This window comes from Polypterus senegalus, chromosome 4, assembly GCF_016835505.1.
Source record: "Polypterus senegalus isolate Bchr_013 chromosome 4, ASM1683550v1, whole genome shotgun sequence".
Taxonomy (NCBI): Eukaryota; Metazoa; Chordata; class Cladistia; order Polypteriformes; family Polypteridae; genus Polypterus; species Polypterus senegalus.
Genome location: NC_053157.1, coordinates 247,685,382 through 247,708,541, shown reverse-complemented (window position 1 = coordinate 247,708,541; position 23,160 = coordinate 247,685,382). Strand labels below are relative to the sequence as shown.

Below are 23,160 nucleotides of genomic sequence, written 5' to 3'. Positions count from 1 at the left end.
TTATGTTTGGTCAGTGAAAGGATGGCGCTTTATAATAAGGACTGATTAACAAGGCTGTGGATAGGATGAGAAATAAGCCATTAGTGGAGAGCAGGGTCATTAAGATATCTGGAAGACCACAGGAAAGACAGCAAACAACTGAGAAAAGGAGGCCTATACTTGATAGGGTCCACTCACACACACACACAAACACACACACAGAAACATACATGGATGCCATCTGGGACAATTACAGTATGTCAGTATATGAACTGGGTCTTACAGCTATAATCCTTGTCTTTATAATAAATTGTAAATTGGCCCAAGTGTGTGTGTGTGTGTGCGTGTGCGTGAGTGTGTGTGTGTGTGTAAGTGTGTGTGTGAGAGTGTTCACCTTGTGATGGACTGTCACCCTGTCCATTGGTTTATCCTGCCTCCCCCAAATGGTTAGGCTCCAGTTTCCCCAGAGCCCTGCAACGTGTAAGCAGGTTGGAAAATGGCAGGATGGATGGATGGATGGATTATTCTTTTTCTTAAAATAAGGGGCTTTGCTTACATTGATGAAAGTCTAACAGTTGGGAACTTCAACTACAGAGGAAGTTAAGGAAAATAAAGTGTGAGCGTCACTGAATAATAAAATGAATTATTGGCATTGTCAAAAGGCACAACTGGTTATGAGTTATTTGACAGATTAACATCAATCAATTGCTTTTTCTTCTCCTAACATTCCTATAACTTTAATAAGTTAGAGAAGACAACTTACTATGTGATGGACATTTTGATTAATAAAGAACACCAGCATGAGTAGAATGAATCCTCAGTTTAACAGCTCGCTGCTTCGGTCTGCTGAGGGCTGCCATGCCATCACATTACAAATCTGTTCATGGTGATTTATGTGTTGAGTTTAATTTTCAATTTATTTCATTTGTAAATGTGCATTGAGCTCTGAGTCTGTCTTAAGTAGACTGCAATGTATAATAAATAAAAAAGAAATACTGATGTGAATTACACTTTAGCAGACCCCCTGTGACAGGTCATCTCTTCTGTCACTTTGTGGTCTTCACTCTCTCAGCTCCTGTCTCACATTAACTGTTCACCCTCAGTGTCTCCTCAGATGTTCTCTCTGTCAGCTCTCAGCTTTCCCTTTAAATCTCCTCCTCACTGATCACAAACTTTCACTTTTTATTTTCTTCACAAGTCACTTCCTTGTTTTCCTGACTGATTCTCTCTGCCTGCCTCTCCTCAGACTGACGATGGCTGAAGCCCAGCTGTTTGTTTCACAGGACGAGTTCACCTGCTCGGTGTGTCTGGACACCCTGACTGACCCTGTCACCATTCTCTGTGGTCACAGTTTCTGCCTGAAGTGCTTAACCAGCTACTGGGATCAGAGCCAAGAGTGCAGCTGTCCTCAGTGCAGACACACCTTCACCACAAGGCCTGAGCTGAACAGAAACACACTGCTGAATGAAGTCATTAAGAAATTTAAGAAGACGACACTCAGTCCTGCTCCATCTCAGAATTATGCTGGCCCTGGAGATGTGGAGTGTGACTTTTGTACTGGGAAGAAGTTCAGAGCAGTGAAGTCCTGTCTCACCTGCCCGGCCTCCTACTGTCAGACTCACCTGCAGCCTCACTATGAAGGAGCGGCCCTGAAGCACCACAAGCTGGTTGCTCCTGATAGAAATCTGAATTAAGAAACTCTGTGAGAAACACCAGGAAAGTCTGGAGATGTTTTGTAAAACTGATGAGATGTATATCTGCATGATGTGTGGAATGACTAAACATGATGGTCATGAAAAGGTCGAGCTGGAAATGGAAAGAGAAGTAAAACAGGTGAGTGGGGTTTAATATTTAATAGAAGCTAAATAAACAACAGGAGTTAAGTAATATGTGAATTTAGTTTGGCAGAGTAATCTATTCCTTCATGTTGAGGAGACTCAATTTGCTTATATAGAACAGCAGGGAGCTGGAGCCTAATTTGGTGAGACTGGATGTAAGACATGAAACAGTCCAGGATGAGATACACAGTGTGATCCATGGACAGTCGAGTGAGCTGAGTGCTCTCATTAAACTGAGCGGAGGTTCTTTGTGTTCTGATCACTTGTGTCTGGAGTACCTCAGGCCTCTCTAAGTTCAGAGATTTTATCCTTCTTGAGAGCTTGAATGATAATGGCTACCTTAAAGCAGTCCAGAACTTTGCCCAGCATCAGAGAATATTAAATATTAGTAAAGACATGGGCTTACTGGTCTAAGAGTACGAGGTGGGACTCCTCAGGGCCTGCTGCTTTCCTGTTATTCCTTTTCCTAAAAAGGGTTTTGTATCTCCAGGGTGGGGTGGAGAGGAATGACTGGGGGGAGGGAAGTTGAAGAAGGTGAATCAGACTTCAGTGAATAGGGTCTGAGGGGGTGACACTGAAATGGCTGTGGATGACTGTTGATGTAGAAGGCAGAGGGTCAGAGTCCAAGCAGGGCCTCATGTCCTTGTCAACCCAACAATAAAACTCATTCAGCTGATTAGCTAAAATGGAGGAGAATGGAGGAGATTTGTAAGTTTTTCCCACACTCTCCACACTGCCTGCCTATTACTGCTAAAGCTTTTCTCCAGCTGATCTTTATGAGTGGCTTTTGTAGCTCTCAGAACTTTATTAAACTGCCACTTTGCAGTTTTATATTCATCCCTCTTTCCAGTCCTGTGTGCCTGGGCCTTAGCAGCTCTGAGAACCCTCAGCTCCTTGGTGAACAGCAGTTTGTCGTTGTTGTATCTCACAATGGACTTCTTAGGGAGACACACATCTTCACAGAAGGAGATGTAAAATGTTACAATATCAGCATATTCATCTCTGCTGCTACACCAGCCATCCATGGCTTTCCAGCCCATGGAGTCTAAACAGTCCATCAGCCTTCTAACAGCCTCAGGAGTCCATCTGTGGCTAACAGTCCTGGTGGGCTTTGATGGTTCCAGTTTCTGTTTACAGCTGGTGTGGTGCCCTGGTGCGTACCCCGACACAAACAGGGAGGACACGGGTTCAGCACACAACACACACTTTTATTTACAGCGGGTAGCACTTTCTCTGCTCCCCATGGCACATCACAGTACAGCAAAGCACCACTACAGTCCTTTTGCCACCCCTTCAGTCCTCCACACAGGCTTTGTCCTCTTCCTCCCGACTCTGGCCGTTGGATGGTCTGGCCCCTTTTTATAGGCCACCCAGAAGGACTCCAGGTGCTCAATGAGCTTCTTCTGGCACCACTTCCGGGTGTGGCATAAGTGCTGCCAAACAGGGCCCTTCAAATGTCCATGTGACCCCTGGCACTGGCCACGGGCCCCAACAGGTTTGAGCTTCTATGCTCATGGCCCAGGGCCCTGCTGGAAACCAAGGGGGCTACCCTCAGTTGGTTCAGGGGTGAAACTGTCCTGGAACTACTGTTTCCCCCAGGTCTTTCATAAGGATAAGGGCCCTGACTGTCCCCAACACTGGGAACAGTGGGCGTGGTCAGAGTGGGCAAGAGGTGCACAGGGGAAATGGTAAAATGCCCTTTTAATGTTGGTGTAAAAGTGATCCAATGTTCTGCCCTCACATGTGGGCCAGCTGATCAGTTGGTGGTATCTGGGCAGATCGTCTTTCATTATTACTGTTGTTAAAATCCCCCATAATGAAAATCAAAGAACTGGGGAATTAATTTTCTAAATGATGAATGTTATCAGCTAGCAACTGTTCTGCCAATTGAGCATTCACTTCAGGAGGAATGTAAATACCAACCAGTATAATAGAATGAAATTCAAAGGGTAGATTGAATGTTTTGCAATGAATGACAAGTACTTCAATATCAGCAGAGGGAAAAGAAAGAATTTCAGACACATCCCTGCATCAGCCATCTATATATATAATTCACTAAGCCGCCGACAAGTGAGACACCTATGGCGCACGCAGGAAGGAGCCACGCCCACCAACTCCAAGACCATTGGATATGACGACAACTCACAGAGCCACGCCCACCAACTCGGACGCGATGACACAGAAAAACCGGCGTCATTTATATTTGTCTGTCGTAGAGGTCACATGCAGCTCCAAACCACGTTGACTGTTCATAGAGGCATGTTTCTCGCGGAGGTGAATCGCCATATGCGGCGTGTAAAACTGTTTACGAGGGGTATCCCATGGGATCCTTAAAACGTTCCTTTACAACTGAGGTTAAAACACAATGAAGTGAGCAGTCTTTAAAAAACGAGTTTTTGGTTACGACGCACGACTGTGTGCACTATAGCAAACTGTTTTACACGCTACATACAGCAATTCGCATCCGCAACAAACATGCGTCTTCTTAGATGCTCCTGCACTTTGTACACACCCCCCTCCCACCGTGGTCGGGTGTCTTGGTCGATTATATATAGAAAGGCAGCCAAAACCGCACAGAGCAATAAAAAGTCTACGTGAGTCACAGGTGCATCTGGACTGCACAAAGACGACACATGAGCAGGCAGTGTATACTGAACGAGAAATCAGCAGACTAGCATGACGGAGAGAGCGGAGTGGATGTCCTTCTCCTCTCCTCCCGTTCCACCCTGAGCTCCGCACAGACGATTGTGTGTTGGTTCGTTCCGTGCATTAGTTAAAACACAATGAAGGAAGCAGTCTTTAAAAACCAATAAGCCCTGTGCCTCTGTTTCATTACCGTCTCACCTGCTTCACCAATGCAGGCCCCGCAACAGGCGATCCAACCGGGTAACCAAAGTCTTTGGGTTCAGGGGGGAGTATGGTTACAAAGCTGAAACTTAAAGGAATTGACGGAAGGGCACCACCAGGTGTGGAGCCTTTCGCTTCATTTGACTCAACACAGGAAACCTCACCCGGCCCGGACACAGACAGAATTGACAGATTGATAGCTCTTTCTCATTCTGTGGGTGGTGGTGCATGGCAGTTCTTAGTTGGTGGAGCGATTTGGCTGGTTATTTCCAAAAATGAACGAGACTCCCGCCTGCTAAATAGTTACACGACCCAACAGCGGTCGGCGTCCAAATTCTTAGAGGGACAAGTGGCTTTCAGCCACGTGAGATTGAGCATTAACAGGTCTGTGATGCACTTGTATGTCCGGTACTGCGCGCGCTACACTGAATGGATCAACGTGTGTCTACCCGGCGTGGGTAAGCCGTTGAACCCCATTCGTGATGGAGACCGTGGCTTCCAATTGTTCCCCACGAACGAGGAATTCCCAGTACGTGCGGGTCATACGCTCGCACTGATTACGTCCCTGCCCTTTGTAAAGCCCCCCATGGTCGGGTGACTTGGTGGATTATATATATAAAAAGCAGCGGAACCGCAAAGAACAATGAAAAATCAACGTGGAAACCGACTGAGGCGGTGTTTGGAAAATTAACAGTCAACGTGACTCACAGGTGCGTGTGGACTGTACACAGGTAGGGAGTTGGGGGCGGGCACATAAGCGGGCAGTGCGTACTGAACGAGCGCCGTTCAACCCCGTCCTTCGCTTTGGAAGGAGAAAGCGTGACGGTGCTCCTTCAGTTTTCAGTCACGGACAATTGTATTGTAACAACCCGGCAGCAAGCGCTGGCGGAGTGACGCCTCATGGGTAAATTATGTAAATAGTTTGTGGGGAATTTATGGGTAATTTATAAAAAGCTTATTGTATGTCGAAATTTACGTATTGTCAATTGTGTTGTAAATAATGGTGTGTCTGTATTTAATTGGTTGGGTGGGTTTGGGTCATCGCCGTCCGGGGGTTATTTATTTGCAAAAAGTGACAAATTTATTGAAATGTGTCTTCGTGCGTGACCTTGGCAATGGCCGAGCAATAATGTTGAGCTTTTGTTTCTGACTATCTTCTGTAATAAAAAGATACAACAGGACAGAGCTGTTTTATTGCTAAGATTTAATCTAAGCAAACTACCGAGACACTCGGAGTCGTGCGGTGTATGGGGCACGAGTGTTCTCTTTCTTAAAGAGCTGGGTGCAGTTGCGTGCATAACGCTGGCAATCCGCTAGCCGGCAGCTTCGGAGAGGTGCACGGCAGAGTTCGGCTCGAAATCTTTAAAGACTCCTCCACGGGTCGCTACAGTATGTTGGTTCGTAGCGTGCATTGTTGCAATGTTACTTTTCTTGGTGGTTTATTAAATTACGGATTTTTCAAATGTTTATTATTTTCCTCTGTGCTTAAAAATCATTTAAAAAGCGGCCTGATTATGCGGCGTATGCTTACCGCAGTACCGCCTGGTGATGCGGGATTGACGAGCGGCATTCCTGTAGGCAGATGGGGACAACTTCTGTGGTAAATCTCCCTCATCGCAAACAAACAGAGGAAAAAAATCAGATGGAACTAAGGCCTGTATGTTCAAAAGCTCTTTACAAGTAAAAGTAATTCTTGGAATCAACAGAAAACACAAACCAACCACTCAACATACACAGAGAATGAGCGCACCAGAAAAAACGTGGCAGCTCGGTCAGCGCCCGATATGTCAGCTGTTTTCAGGTGACCGTCCTCTGCTGCTTTAGTGGCTGTGTGAGGCCCCCCGTCACAGTTCATTTCTCACCATTCATTACATTATTCTCTGGTATTTGGTTTTCTGTGTCTTTTTTTTTTTTTACTTCTTATTTCATTTTTCCAGTTTCCACGTCACACATTGTTATTTTGGTTATGATGATTGCCTCTTATGAACAGGTGTTTAGTTCTCATCACCTCTTATTTTATTCTTTATTTTATTTTATTTATTTACAAAATTAGGGGCTCATTGCCCGGAAGACAATGTTTTTGTGCCCTTGAAACACATTGGCATTTTTGAAGTGTTTGATGTTTGAATTCAGTTGGCTTAATAAATATGATAAAGCCATAAAGTGAGTGGACCGATCTGCCCAATGTGACTCACCCGATACGTGCAGGTTGCCATCTGTCACATCTTCATCAGTGTCCTTCAGCCCAGAGTCTGACGATGTTTCTTATTATGTTAAGACATGTTCAACGTCTTCTGCAGTCTTATTTCAGCTTCTTGACTGACTGAATAAACACCCAGACGCTTACTGCTTTACATAATTTAAGATTTGTTATAATTGTAATTTAAGATTAAGATTAATGCCAGGGCTGCAGCTGCCATCTGATCTAAAAATCGCCAAGATACCCCTTAGCCCTGTGACCACCTTCTCTCCTCTGCTCCTAATATTAACTTCTCCATTTTTACTCTTTTCTACACAATTGTCAGCCTGCTCTTACTTTTGTCATTTTCTGTGACGTTGACAATGACAACTGGATCTCCACCTCTCTGAAAAATAGCCAAGCCACTTGCCAAATGAGCCATAAAGCAGCCCATCATGCACCTTGTTTTCTCATTTTCATTATTGAAATCTGAGTTTGTTTACTTTCATTTGACTTCTTATTTATAAAATTAAATTGTAAATGTTGTCCGGTTTCTCTAAGGAGAGATAATGCACTGATACAGAGGGTTCTGCACCCTCCAGCGTCAGATATAATCCTTTTTGCTCCCATTTAGGGGTCACCACAGTGGATCATCCGTCTCCATCTCTCTCTGCCTTTCACATCATTTTCTGACACACCGACTGCCTTCATGTCCTCTCTCTCATCACATCCATAAACCTCCTCTTTGGCCTTCCTCTTTTCCTCTTGCCTCGCAGTTCCATCCCCAACACTCTTTCCCTGATGTACCCCTCATCTCTCCTCTGCTCAAACAATCTCAATCTCATCTCTCTGACTTGGTCATCAATCTGTCATATCTGTGTTGTCCCCCTGATATTCTTGTTCCTAATCCTGGATACCCTTGTCACTCAAAGTGACAATTGTAGCATCCTCAACTCTGTCACCTGCCTCCTGTATTTTGATCAGTGCCACTGTCTCCAAAGCATACAGCCTAGCTGGTCTCACTACCATCTTGTAGACCTTCCCTTTTACTCTTGCAGATACTCTTCTGTCACAAATCACTCCTGACACTCTTCTTCACCCAGTCCACCCTATCTGCACTCTCTTCTTCATCTCTTTCCCACTCTCTTCGTTATTTTGGACTGTTGAAACCAAGTATTTAAGACGTCTAACCTTCTCCTCGTCTGCTCCTTGTTCTCACACATTTTAGTTATTATGTGTATTTAAATATTACCATTAGTTATTCATTTGTTTTATTGTCAGATTTATCTTAGCTCATTAAACTCCTCTTTAGATTTAATTTATTGCTGAACTCATCAAACTCACTCATGTCTTCTCGGCCTCAGTTATCTCACTTGATCAAAACAATGGCCAAAGACTGGATAAAGTTCTCTCAAGTCTGAACTCCACAATGGCCTTGTAGATCCTACATTTGCATCCATTATGTGTCAAGGTTTTCCTGGGACTGCGAGCATTTCTTCATGAATGACACCAAAACTGGAAGTGAATTCTGATAAGACCCCCATGTGTCCTTTTGTGTTTCCAAACAGAAACAGCTGGGGGCGACACAGAGTGAAATTAGGAAGAGACTTGAGAAGAAAGAGAAGAAAATGAAGGAGACAAGGAAGACAATAGAACAGATGAAGGTGAGTGGAATTAAGTAAGAAGAAAGTAAGGAATAAAAATTAAAATGTTGTCAAAGTTTCTGTTAATGACATGTAGAGACAGGGAGATGGAGAAAGAGAGAAGATGGTTTATTGTGTCCTTCATGGCATTTCACTGCTGACAGCATTTCAAGTTTTAGTCATCAGGAGTTCAGACACCGACATCTTAATATCCTCAGGCTTCTCATTCCACCACTTAAAGATGACTTGAGTCCTCCTAACAATACCTCATAATGAAGATTGGTGCTGATGTTCAGATGTGCATTAAGCCTTCTAAAATATTTAACCTCATGTGTACCGGTGTGTGTGGCACGGGTGGAAATCCTGAGGTGACCACTTTGACAGTTTTGCTTCTTAGCTTTGCACCTAACTCTTTGCCCTGCAGAACTGGCAGTCTGATCTCCATATTTTAATTGTACAATGAGAACTAGACAAGCTTGATGATGACATTTGGATCCTTCACTGGCCAGGAGCCTATCCAGCTATCCACAAAGGTTTTCTATCAGTGTATCCAGAAGGCAACACAGTGTGTGAGACTACTCTCTGTATCTGGAGCAAAACTTCATCTCAATTGTTATAATAACTGAATCCCTGACTATGACTACTTTCATCCCTGCCTACTGTCTCAGAGATATCAGAGTCACTGTGCAGTTCTGAAAGGTCCTGAAAACAGCTGAACACCTCCAGCTTTGGGGTTGATGATCCTGGACAGTGTGCACCTCATACCCTACACTTACATCTGACTGTGACCCACCTGCACACTAACTTTCATCTCAATGACACTCAAGTGAGCCATACAAATATAAGTCACAGTCGCAGTTATTATTAATAATCAAAAGTTAAATAAAGGAAATGGAAATGCAACAACCTGAAATATAAAGACTCATAATTCTGAGGACTACAATTAAATACAGTTGAGTGAAGGTTAATAAGCAAAGACACAATTAATGTAATTAAATTACAACAGATCAGATTTTCTCCACAATACCACTTCTTCTTCTTCTTCTTCTTCTTCTTTTTCTTGTTACTTCTCAGTTCTCAATCCCAGGATGACCAGGAGAGGCTCTTTTAAAGACACACCTCTGTATCACTACCAGAGTCCTCACTGGACAATAGAGCTGTTCTAACAATGATTCTCATAGATCATACAGATCCTCTTATTAAGGCAGCACATTCCATATGGTGCCTGGTTGCTACCCAGAGTACCAAGGGTCTTCTATGGCCCTTATCCTAATTCAAATTATCCATCACTACATCAGAATACCAACAGAAGTGTCTTATGACTTCTGACTTTTTTTTTTTTAAATTGGTGACTCAATTTTATTTTTTTCTCCTATCCAACCAGATCTCTGTGGCAAGAGTGATGAAGGAACATGATCAGACTGGGGTGTGTGGGACCTGAGAAACTTTAGATTCAAATTCAAAGGATCTGAGGAGTTATAACAAATAGCAAGAACAGGCCATTCAGCCCAATTTCACGTTTTCCTAATATTTCCTCAATTTATGCAAAACTCTCAAAGTTCCTGCCTTTATCTGCGGTTTTCAAACAACATCCTATGGCCGCCCGACAACCTCCCACTTCAGTTTGCCTGCACTGATCAATGTAACTCTTTTATGACCTTTTTAAATATGAACATTGGAAATATCTACCAGCTGTCGACTTCTTTTGTAAACTCTGTACATGGAACATTTTATGATCCCCCTTCTTCTTCTTCTTACTATTTTAAAACTCTCAACTGTGGTTGAAATATCTGATATTATTAAAAATTCCAAACCCTCTACCTGTCAGCTGACTCCAGTTCCTACTGATTTCTCTTTCCTCTCTAATAACTAACATCATACATTCTTCTCTTATCTCTGGTCTTGTTCCTTTATCTTTTAAAATGGCTGTGATAACTCCAATTCTCAAGAAATCTGGTGTGGATCACTACAACCTAAATAATTATTATATAATCTCAAATATACCTTTCCTTTAAAAAACACTTGAAATACTGTTGTCATGCAGGTTGACTCTCACCTCACTGACAATCATTTGTTTGAACAATTTCAGTGTGGCTTTTGTCCATTTTACAGTACAGAGACAGCCCTGGTTAAAATCACCAATGAGATGGCAGCTGACTTGGGGCTGTTGACTACACTTGTGCTCCTTGATCTGCGCCCTACCTTTGATATGATATCTCATGATATTATCCTTGAGAGATGAAAATTTATTGGCACTCCACATGCCTGGTTCAAATCTTATCTCTCATATCATACAGAGTTTATGAAACTAAAATATTTCATATCCCAAGTTTGCCCAGTTGTTAGTGGTGTTCCCCAGGGCTCTGTCTTGGGCCCCCTTCTATTTATTATTTATCTTCTGCCTTTTGGTCGTATCCTTAGGAAATTTGATATTTTCTTTCACTGTTAGGCTGACGACCCCCAGCTCTCTCTGTCTACTAAGCCTGATTCCACTCTTCCAATTTCTTCCCTCTCTGAATGTCTTCAGGAAGTTAATTCATGGCAGTCTACTAATTTTCTTAACTTAAAAAGTGAAAAAACAGAGGTTCTTCTGGTAGGAACTAAATCAGTGTTGGACAAATGTGATATCTGATTGACTATTGATAATTCTCTAATCTCTTCTTCCTCCCAGGTTAAGAGCTTAAGTTTAATTCTTGATAGCACCTAAAAATTTGAGGTGCATATTAATATTATAACTTCGTCGCCATATTTCCATCTCAACTATTTATGCTTATCTATTTAAGCTACCAGCACTGCTATTCTCGTTCATGGTCTGGTCACATCTCATATTGATTATTGTAAGTCTGTCCTCTCTGGTCTTCCTCACAAACTCCTTTATAACTTCAGTTGGTTCAGAATGCTGCAGCTCGTATTATTACAAGAACACCTTCCATTGAACACATCACTCCAGTCCTTCAGCAGCTTCACTGACTTCATATTAAATATCACATTAATTTTAATATTCTGCAAATGACTTACAAGACCCTCCATAATCTGACACCTCCTTATCATTCTGATCTTCCTCACATCTCCATTATTTCCCATATCCTTAGATCTTCTTCCTCTATTTATCTTATTATTCCTCCTGCTCACCTGACTACCATGAAGTTTAGAGATTTCAGCTTCTGGAACTCTCTGCACAAGATATTTGTAATATCGGCTCTCTTCCGATCTTTAAATCTCACCTTAAAACACATCTTTTAGGCTGGCTTATTCTATTTGATATGAATTTTAGTTGATAATTATTTTAATTTTATTATATTTATTCTGGTTTTATTGTACTGTAATATTTTATTAATTTTATATTGTGGCTGTTTTCATTAATGCATTCTGTCCTTTTGTGACTGGAAAAGTACCTATAAATAAAAAAATAATAATAATATTATTATTATTAATAATAATAATAATAATAATTATTATATTATTATTATTATTATTATTATTATTATTATTATTATTATTATTATTATTATTATTACATGATGGGAAGGTAAATTTACAGTTGTTTGTTTGAGGAAGCAAATTTATATGAAATATGTTCTTAATAAGCCACCTGACAAAAGAAGATGCCAACTCCTTCACATCTTTAAACTCTCCTGTCATGTCACCTCCTCGTGTCTCTATCCTTTAACTGAAGACATTCAAATCCTTCAGCATTTCCTCACAGCTCAATCCCCACAGTCCAGTCTGGTCTCTTTTCTTCTTCTTGAATTTCTTTTGTGCTGTTTTCTCATTTCTCTAACACACAATATTCCTGATGTGCTCTCACAAGTGTGTTTTACAGGTCAGATTACAGAACTGTGATGAGCACACAAAAGGCTCCCACGTCTTTCTGACAAGTCACACACTTTCTAGTGGCAGACCTTCTATTGTAAGATTATACTGAATAGTGTGTGTAAGTCTTTGGATTTAATTTAATTGCCAAATTTCCCCCTGGGGGACAAATGCACTGTCTATCTATCTATCTATCTATCTATCTATCTATCTATCTATCTATCTATCTATCTATCTATCTATCTATCTATCTATCTATCTATCTATCTATCTATCTAATTAACTTCATCTCAGTACATTAAAGAGCTCAATGCCGTGTTTTGTCTGCTAAGTCAGTTCTTCACCTGCCTGTCTGTTGCCCCATCAGTCCACTTATCTACACTCTGATGACTCGCCTCTTACGGACTTCTCTGTAAAAATCATTTTTAAGGTCAAGGCACCTGACATCTTATGGTCCACTATAATGAAAAGTTCTCCTATAAACAACCAGTACATGAATGAAAAATAATCTGTTGTAACACAAACTTTCTGTTCACCTGGCTGATCCTCACTTGAGAGATGGTCCTTCTTATTAATGTTACTTTTTATTTCTCCTTGTCCCATCTTCTCTCCTGATGTAGACTTTGTCACTCCATTGTGTCCTTCCTGCTGATGGAGACTCGCTCATCTTCACTGTCACCACCGATTTCTCTCCTAAGGTCCTGCTAAAGGAGCTATCATGTCTGAAAAAGCGTGTAGAGAAGATCAGCGAACAGGACATCCTGCCTTTGACTCCATCAGGTACAGCATCTAGTCATGTTGTGTTCATTGTTAAGTCCATTATGAGACTCTCTATTAGTAATTTTTTGTAGTGCTGTTTACAATGACAAGCTGAGTGATATCACACTCTCACACTAAGCAGCTGCTTTTATACAGAGTTCTTGATATTGTGAAGGACGGCCAGCGTCTTTACCTGGCCAGGATACACTTAGGATGGAAGGACAGGGGATGACAGATTGCACAGGGCTTTATCTCCCCCAGGACACTAGATGGCAGTGAGCCCAGCCTCAGAGTCCCACATGAGTGAACACAGGGCATGCTGGGTATTGTAGTCCCTGGCGACAACCCTTTTGGCGTCCCAGGGGGGCAGTCACGGAGAGGTGCATGATAGGGGGGAATCATTACCTCATGGGGTTTCCGCCTCAGATCGAAGCCTTGACAGATCATTTCTGGAGTAGCAAAAATAAAAGGGACTGCCTAACTTGCGTCAGGGGGCCAGAGTCAGGAGGAAGGAGAACAAGTCCTGTGAGATAAATGAAGGAGGCAGTGAAAGACAGAGAGAGAGTATTGATCTTAGTGTACTTGTGGCTCTGGTGGTGGGAAACCATTACAAAGAAAGAGTTTTCCCACAATTAAAGACTCTTTGCCTTTTAACCTGTGTCCATGCCTGTTTGTGTTGGCTGATCATATGGCACATTTATGGAGCTCTGTTCACCCGACATGCTCGCTCTTATGTCCCTCTTACTTTGTGCTCCTTTTGCTCAGTTTTTTGTGCTTTTGTTTCCTCTCTTCATCGCTGCCCTCTGTTGGACAATCGATGACATTATGTCGTGGAACAGATGTCGGACATTGGACCTTTTATTGCTTTATATATGTAGAGGATGCTTTTTCTATTTACTCCCTTAAAAGCTTCTTCATTTGACATTGTTATTCATTTCATGTGCTCTGGATAACGACCAACATAAAATAAGGAGCAGGAAGCTGTGTTAAACTGGCAGGGCCAGCTCAGCATACAAATGAAGACATAAAGGAAAAAAAATTGAATTGGGATCAACTTTAGTGCTTTGTGATTATTATGAAATCTGAAGGAGCTTCTGCTGTCTTCTCTGATCTTTACATTCGCTCAGATGGGCTCCTCTTTAAAAGTTCACAGTAAACTGTTGTCAGCCGTTCATCCACAGACTTGTGTGTGCTATATGAATGGTGTCGTATCCTCCGGTTAGCTGTGAACCACCCAATCTCATTGCACAGGTGGTGAACCAGCTGAGGGGAGGAAAGGCTGCAGGGATCTGTGATATCCAGGGTGAACTTCTCCAGGCTGGTGGTAAGGTTGTCCTCCTGGAATTGCAAGCAATCTTTGCTTCCATTTGGGAGACTGGCATCATCCCAACTGACTGGAAAACTGGACTTGTCATCCCTATCAGGAAAGAGAAGGGTGATCCCCTGGATTGCAGCAACTACAGGGGGATAACACTGCTCTCGGTGCCAGGTAAGGTCCTTGCTAGGGTCGTCCTCAATAGTATCCGCAATCACTTGCTCACCTACCAGCGACCAGAACAGTCTGGTTTTACGTCTAAGAAGTCTACCATCGACCGCATCCTGGCACTGAGGGTTCTCATGGACTGCCAATACGAATATCATCAGAGTTTCTTTGCAGCCTTTATTGACTTTTGCAAAGCATTTGACTCAGTTGATTGAGCTGCCCTGTGGGACATCCAAAGGGTTCGGGGGATCCCTTCGAGGTTACTGGATATCATGGCTGGCCCATACACTGGTACTGTAAGTGCTGTGCAGAGTGGAGGCAGGATCTCTGCGTTTTTCCCAGTTGATTCTCGGGTTTGTCAGGGATGTGTACTGCTCCTACTCTGTTCAATGCTTGTATGGACTGGGTGTTGGGGAAGGTCGTGGGGTCCAGCGGCTGTGGGGCATCTCTTGGTGAAGAGAGATTCACGGATCTTGCTGAGGATGCTGTGATCTTCGCAGAGTCAATAGAGGCTCTGATCGGGGTGCTCAAGAGACTGAGCAAGGAGTCTGAGTGTCCAGATTTGCGAGTGTCCTGATAAAAACCAAGATCCAAGCCTTTAATGACCTCTTATCCTTTTTTATTTCTTATCGTATCCTTTTGTTGCCTCCTCATAGAATTCCAACATGTTAGTAAAACACGACTTCCCTCTTCTGAACCCATGCTGACTGGACAGGAGTTACAGTCAGCATGGGTTCAGAAGAGGGAGGTCGTTTTTTACTAACATGTTGGAATTCTATGAGGAGGCAACAAAAGGATACGATCAAAGTGGAGCTTATGATATTATTTATCTGGACTTTCAGAAAGCATTTGATAAGGTGCCACATGAGAGGTTGGGCATCAAGTTAAAAGAAGTGGGAGTTCAGGGTGATGTTTTAGATGGGTGCAGAATTGGCTCAGACACAGGAAACAGAGGGTGATGGTGCGAGGAACCTCATCAGAACTGGCCGATGTTAAGAGTGGTGTTCCACAGGGGTCAGTGCTAGGGCCGCTGCTATTTTTAATATCTATAAATGATTTAGATAGGAATATAAGTAACAAGCTGGTTAAGTTTGCAGATGATACCAAGATAGGTGGATTAGCAGATAATTTGGAATCCGTTATATCATCACAGAAGGACTTGGATAGCAGACAGGCTTGGGCAGATGAAATTTAATGTCAATAAATTTAAAAATGTTAGGTTTGAATACACAATGGGAGGTCTGAAAATCGAGAGTACACCTTATTAGAAGGATTTAGGAGTCATAGCGGACTCCAAGCTATCAACTTCCCAACAGTGTTCAGAAGCCATTAAGAAGGCTAACAGAATGTTAGGTTATATAGCACGATCTGTGGAGTACAAGTCCAAGGAGGTTCTGCTCAACCTTTATAATGCACTGGTGAGGCCTCATCTGGAGTACTGTGTGCAGTTTTGGTCTCCAGGCTACAAAAAGGACACAGCAGCACTAGAAAAGGTCCAGAGAAGAGCGACTAGGCTGATTCCAGGTCTACAGGGGTTGAATTATGAGGAAAGATTAAAAGAGCTGAGCCTTTACAGTTTAAGCAAAAGAAGATTAAGAGGTGACATGATTGAAGTGTTTAAAATTATGAAGGGAATTAGTACAGTGGATCGAGACTTGTATTTTAAAATGAGCTCATCAAGAACACGGGGACACAGTTGGAAACTTGTTAAGGGTAAATTTCGCACAAACATTAGGAAGTTTTTCTTTACACAAAGAACGATAGACACTTGGAATAAGTTACCAAGTAGTGTGGTAGACAGTAAGACGTTAGGGACTTTCAAAACTCGACTTGATGTTTTCTTGGAGGAAGCAAGTGGATAGGACTGGCGAGCTTTGTTGGGCTGAATGGCCTGTTCTCGTCTAGATTGTTCTAATTCTAATTCTAATTCTTGGGCATGGCCATCAGCAGTGTGTCTGTCTGCGGAGAGAGTGTCAACCTTGTCGAGAGACTCACTGACCTCGGCAGTGACATTCATGTGACTCTGGTGACTCTTCCTAGGAAGTCAGTAAATGGATTGGGAGAGCATGGGAGGTCATCAGGTCGCTGGAAAGGGGTGTGTGGCACTCCCGATATCTATGCAAAAGGATGTAGCTCCAAGTCTTTAGAGTTCTGGTGCTTCCTGTCTTGCTATATGGTTGCAAAACATGAATGCTATCCAGTGACCTGAGACGAAGACTGGACTCTTTTGGTACTGTGTCTCCGGAAAATCCTTGGGTACTGTTGGTTTGACTTTGTGTTGTTCATGGAGTCCCGAATGAGGCACATGACCCGCATTGTGAGGGAGCATCAGTTATGGCAATACGGCCATGTGGCGCGTTTCCCTGAGGGTGATCCAGCTTATAAGATCCTCATTGTTGGGGACCTGAGTGGCTGGACCAGGCCAAGAGGCCACCCATGTAACACCTTCTTGTGGAAGATAGAGGGTCATTTCCGGAGGGTGAATTTAGACTGCATGTCTACCTGGGGAGTTGCAAACTGGGATCCCGAGTTGTTTCGTCATGTAGTGGGTGCGGCAACGCACTGTTTCAGTGCCTGCTTCACAATGTGACGTGACTTGACTTGTCGTATACTCAGACTCATTTCCAGCACTGATATTAAAGAAATTGTTTTATAGATCATTGTTTTTTCGTATTTTGTTGGTAAAGCTGAACAAATTAGAGGACAGCATTAGAACTCTGACCACTTCAGGACCACCTGAATACTCCACTGTGTGCATATAACAAGTTCACAGGTGAAACACAATAACAGACTTTAATTATAAATGTAATGATATCTATACACACAAATACAGTTGAAGTTAGAAGTCTCCATCCAATTTGGGTGAATTCTTTAAAACTCACTTTATAATGACACCACTGATTTTATATTAATAAACTACGAGCATTTAAGACGTCTACTCTGTGCAGGGCAGAAATAATTTTTCCCATCAATGTTCACAGACCTCCTAGTATTTCACTTTTAATTGACCAGATCACAAATCCAGTGAGTCACAAGTTTACAGACACTTTATTAACTGGGCCTTTAAACAGCTTGTAAAATTCCAGAAAATGACGTCAAGCCTTTAGGCAATTAGACAATGAGCTTCTGAGAGCCAATCAGACTGTGACTCTTCGAAGAATCCTTGGGTACCGCTGGTTTGGCTTTGAATGAGGCACATTACAGTCGAACCCGGAAATTCAGTGTTACGTTCGAAGAGCACCCGCGAATTGTGAAAAACCGCAAATTTTGGATGTGGTAAAAAAAATGCCTATTTTTATAGTTGAAACCCTAAATATGCCCACAAAACACTTTGATTTCATTTCAATCTCAGATTAATATATTACCCTAAAAAAACAGTACTCTTGATCGCTACCTCATTCTTCTTTATGTAGCGTACGGTGCTTTCGTTGATGCCATAATGGTGCGCTACTGTGGCATAACTTTTTAATTTCCTGAGCAAATCCATTAGTTCAACCTTCTCCTGGAGTGTCTTAAACTTCATCTGGCACTTTGGTTCATTGCCAGAAGCCTTAGAAGGTGCAGGGCATTTGGGCAACATCTTAGAGCTCTAAGAAGAACAAAACAAAAAAACAGGAGAACACTCAGCGAAACACTCGAGATAGCTACATGCGGTAAACTGTTATGATGGGGGAATGCTGGGATGCATCTGCCGGAGATGCGTCACAGGGCAGCAGCCAATTAGCAGCAAGGAGAAATGAATAATGCTCCTGGATTGGCTACTTTCAAACCTCCAGCCTTTGAGTAGAGGGGTCTTTCACCATCCCTAGCTGTGTTTTCCTCTATAGTTGCTTTGTGTTCTCTCTACAGTACTAAAATGTATACAGTATTATATTTTATATATTTAGATGAATTTACAGTAATATTTGTGTTCAAAATTAATAAATGATATTGTTCTTAATAATTTAACATTAAAATGCATGAAAAGTTATATATTGCCTCAAAAAAAGCCAAAAACAAATTGCGGATAATATTTGCAGTTTCCACCAACAATTATTAGTTAGGTTCTAAGGAAAACTTCGCGAAAGACTGAGGCTGCGAACTCTGAACTGTGACTTCACGGGGGTCGACTGTACTGTGAGGGAGCATCAGTTACGACACTGTGGCCATGTGTCGCAATTCCCCAAGGGTGACCGTCATTGTTGAGGACCTGAGTGGCTGGACCAAGCTAAGGGGGTGCCCACATAACACCTGGCTGTGGCAGACAGAGAGTCATTTCCGGAGGGTGGGACTGGACTGCGTCTCTGCCTGGGGAGTTACCAGCCAGGATCTCAAGCTGTTTTGTCGTGTGGTGGGTGTGGCAATGTGCTGTACCAGTGCATGTCCCCAAACTGACCTGACCTGATTAGTACAAAATCTGTGGAGGTTATCAAGTGCTGTACAGATTTATTTAAACACACAGTAAGCTAAAGCAGTTCTGCATTGATCAACATAAATGAAACCCAACAATGTCTGTCTATGAACAGAACTGCTGAGCTGTGGCCAACTGACAACACAAGAGAGGAAAACAGAAAGTGAGGTGATGAGGGTTAACAGGTCAGACGTGTGTACAACTGCACCGGCACTGTTTACTACCTGGAAGAAAGTCTGAGATCCAATGGTGGATTGGACTGGGCAGGTTGAACTCGGTCAGTTTCTTATCATGGAGCTCTGAGATGTTGGTGTCTAAAGCAGAGGTCAAGTCCACAATCGGGACCCTCACATGTGTCTGTGGCTCATAAAAATGTTGGCAAATAAAACTCACTTCATCATTCACATACTGGTGGGCTCAGTACACAGACTTGATCTGCATGTCTTGTTGTTTTATTCAACTTCACTGCATTTGTAATAAGTGTCTAAGGATTTGACGTTATAAAACTCCACCTTAACGTTCTCCATTCTTCTCTTTTCTTTGTATTTACAGGTCGTGAAACTCCAATCTTCACCCTACGGCCTCCTGAACCTCAGAGCAGAGAGGAGTTTTTACAATGTGAGTCTGTCAGTTCATGGAGTTTATCATCATATCATTTTTAATATCTCACGCCAGGCTTATGATATGAAAGCATTATGTGAGTGTGGTGGGACTGATGAGCAGAAAGTGATGGGGGTCCTGTGACTGGTGCATTATGGGATATTGAGATTCAGGACAGGGAGGCACCAAAGGAGTCTGTTGGAATTGAATCTCTTAAGAGTCAAGTGGACTCACAGAAAATAAAAATGAAATCCTGCTGACTACGCCAGGTCCTCTTGTAACTCCAGTCCTACCTCCATTGTTGTTTTTCCATTGCCTCATTTTTTTCATTTCACTTTCTGCTGTTTTCCTTTTCTCTTTTCTTCTCTCTGTTTTGTTTTTTTTTTCCATCATTTCCTTAAAATATTGATAAGAATTATTTATTTACACAGCACAAGTCATTCAATGAAAGCAGCTCAGTGTGCTTCACATAAAAACACAATATCCACTCCATTAATATCTACATATACAGTCTATGTGTGTAAAGATGAAGACAAATGGACTATTTTATAAAAGAGTCCTAAAGAGCTTCTTGTTCCTGTGGCCACAGCAGATAACATCAACAAGTTTAAGCTCCATGGGACTGCAGCCAAACTCACTGGATGTCACTACAAATAAAAAATGGACCCCTTAATGATGAGAAGGACAGTTTAAGAGGTGAAGAACAAACAAAGGCAATCATCAGGACTTATTCAGGGTGACCACCACAATCAAAGTACAACAACGTCAAGTAGCACCGTCAATCACTTAATGAATGAAAGGGGGCTTCATGGTAGAAGACCCCACTTCTGAAAGACACCATTGGGGTCTCTTCAGCACAGTTCCTGATTGGTTCTTGTTAATTGTCTGTGTCTCCGTCACACACTCCTCACTCGTTTTTTTTTTTTTCTCTCCTCTCAGACTTCTGTCCCCTCACACTGGACATCAACACGCCACACAGAGACCTCCGTCTGTCTGAAGGGAACAAGAAAGTGACATATGAGAGGGCAAAAGCCAAATATCCTGATCATCCTGACAGATTTGATGACTGGCCTCAAGTCCTGTGTAGAGAGGCTCTGACTGGGACTCGCTGTTACTGGGAGGTGGAGTGCAGTGGAGACCTTATGAAGATTGGAGTCGCATATAAAGGACTGAGAAGGAAAGGACAGGGCAGGGAGTGCCGCCTTGGATACAACAACAAGTCCTGGTGTTTGCAGTGGTCTCTTTCCCAGTATTCTGTGCATAACAATAACCAGGAGACTGAAATCAGCGCCCCCTACAGCCCCAGAATAGGTGTGTATCTGGACTGGCCTGCTGGCTGTCTGTCATTTTATAGCGTCTCACACACAATGACCCTCCTGCACAGGTTCAACACCTCCTTCACTGAGCCCCTCTATCCAGGGTTTTGGCTTAATTATAACTCAAGTGTAACAATAAGCCATCTGGCACCATGTGATCACTGATCCTCTACTTGTCACTTGATGTCCCCACAAGCTCAGGTTCTCTTTGTTTTTATAGTTTCAGGTTAAAATGACTTTAGCAGGAGAACGGAGGGGGTGGGACTGAAGTGCAGTGGCGCCCTCTAGTGGACATCCGCCATATTACACACATGGGAAAGGTCTGCAGTGAAGGGGGGAGAAAAGAATACAGTGCAGTGTAAAAGAAATAAGAATAAAGTAAAAACACAAAAATAAAACACCTGAAATAAAGAACTTTAAATATTATATCTAACACTAATTAAGATTTAAATGAATTAAGAGTAAAATAAGAGTGACACGATCACACAGTCACATGACCTTCAGAGCTGACAGGTGAGCTGATTCTTCCAATACTATCTACTTGGAGAGCCACAGCACCATAGGTCACCGCAGTTGTAGACCCGGAAGTGACGTTTCAGGACTGACTTTGTAACATTACTTTAGGAAGGTTTCGGCAAATCTCGGCAAAGCCTGGAAAGTAAAGGACCCGTTCAGAAATTAAAAGATAAAACTGAGAAGGAAAAACAGTACAACAAACTAAATAATACACATTCTTGTGAAGTTTGGAGGGTTTCTGCCATCACGTCGTGTCATACATCAAACTAAACAATACGGATCGTTTCTGTGATAAACACTATTAACATTTACATTGTGTTCAGGTCTGTGGGAACCATTTAACATGTTGACAAAATTAAAATCATTAAGATTTGTGTTTTTTGAAAATAGTTTTTCGTTTACAGTCATGAAACGAAATATACAATATAATTACAATGTTTTCACCATGTTAGATTTTAGTAAAATGTTAATAATAAAAGTGATTATATTTTTTAAAATATACTATGCATGCCTGTAATATTGTACTAAACAATTTAGAATAAACATTTAAGACAATCTAATATTTCTAAACATGTATGTGAAGTAAACGGCAATACATGTTATACACTGAATTATGCTATATATTGCCTTTCATAGAACTGCTCTAGTTTTTGTCACTTATTATTATAAGCCACCAAAAAAATACTATTAATAATCATAATTTATTTATATAGCACCCTTCCTATGCCCAAAATTCAGAAAGAACATGACCTATATAACATTGACTACAAATATCTCTACTAAATAAAGATAAATACAGGATATACAAAACATTCAAATAGAATAAAAGACAATAATTCAGACTAAAATACAACATATAATACTACAACAATTTTTTGAACAAATATAGTTTTTCTCGATTGCTAAGACACATTCCTGGAAAGCTGCTCTCCTTTTCCCTAAACTGTGAACACAAAACCCAATTTTCAAGCTACATTCACAAAACCTCTGACTCTTCTTGCAAAACCAAACTTTCACCCCAAAACAGTTCAATCTGTGCTCAAAACTGAACTATGCTGTCAACTCAGGCCTCAAGTCAATCTAAATGAAATACTCTACTGAGTAGTCACTAAACACTACATAGAAAAAAGGAAAACACAATGCTCAGGACATGAAGCGGTAGAAATAAATGTTCATTTAGGCTAAATCCATGTTGCAAAACAAAATACCTGCGCATTGTTAACACTTGTACATAGAAAAAAGAATTTGCAAAAAAACAGAAATTCTTTGCATTTCCATGGAGCACTTGTACGTAAAAATAAAGCACAAAAATATACAAATGAAGTACAAAGAAAAGAAGTGCATTACTCCACAGCCACAGCATCATTTCTCCGTACTGGGTCAGGCCACAGGACTTCATCTACATCACTGGCCACATTTTCTCTGGCCAGGCAACGGGGGGAAAAAACCCTGGCATGCCGTATCCAGGCTTGACATGCCTCCACACCCAGGTCACCACAGGCCATTTACCCTGGTATAAGGTTGGCGTTCATATACCTTCCACCGCCATGAGGAGAAGAATTCTTCAATGGGGTTCAGGAAAGGGGAGTACGGTGGAAGGCAAAGATTGATAAAACCTTGGTTCATATTGAACCACTCTCTAACCTGGAGGCCTCTGTGAAAACTCACATTGTCCCAAACAACGACATACTGTAGATGGGCTGCTCATCCTGCTGCCCTAACAGAGCATCTCGCATGTGATTGAGGAAAATGAGGAGCTGGTGAGTGTTGTAGGGCCCTAGGTTGGCCTGATGGTGG

The 23,160-nt window shown here is 42.0% G+C and overlaps 2 protein-coding genes across 2 annotated transcripts; both read left to right on the top strand.

The window, feature by feature from the left end:
- The first annotated feature begins 1,232 nt into the window (after window positions 1-1,232).
- LOC120528411 (E3 ubiquitin/ISG15 ligase TRIM25-like) lies at window positions 1,233-1,783 on the top strand. The gene has a single exon (XM_039752576.1). The coding sequence runs from the start codon at window positions 1,233-1,235 to the stop codon at window positions 1,671-1,673; it is 441 nt and encodes a 146-aa protein (XP_039608510.1). The 3' UTR covers window positions 1,674-1,783.
- Window positions 1,688-21,640, top strand: LOC120528413 (tripartite motif-containing protein 16-like). The gene is made up of 5 exons (XM_039752578.1): window positions 1,688-1,812; window positions 8,412-8,507; window positions 12,920-13,079; window positions 19,484-19,549; window positions 20,471-21,640. The coding sequence occupies exons 1-5, from the start codon at window positions 1,708-1,710 to the stop codon at window positions 21,010-21,012; spliced, it is 969 nt and encodes a 322-aa protein (XP_039608512.1). The 5' UTR covers window positions 1,688-1,707; the 3' UTR covers window positions 21,013-21,640.
- The last annotated feature ends 1,520 nt before the right edge of the window (window positions 21,641-23,160 follow it).

Coding starts and splice junctions, on each gene's coding strand:
- LOC120528411 (XM_039752576.1), top strand. CDS start 1,233: ATGGCTGAAGCCCAGCTGTTTGTTTCACAGGACGAGTTCACCTGCTCG.
- LOC120528413 (XM_039752578.1), top strand. CDS start 1,708: ATGTTTTGTAAAACTGATGAGATGTATATCTGCATGATGTGTGGAATG. Junction 8,508..12,919: donor AGACAATAGAACAGATGAAG/GTGAGTGGAATT, acceptor CTCCTGATGTAG/ACTTTGTCACTCCATTGTGT. Junction 19,550..20,470: donor CAGAGAGGAGTTTTTACAAT/GTGAGTCTGTCA, acceptor CTCTCCTCTCAG/ACTTCTGTCCCCTCACACTG.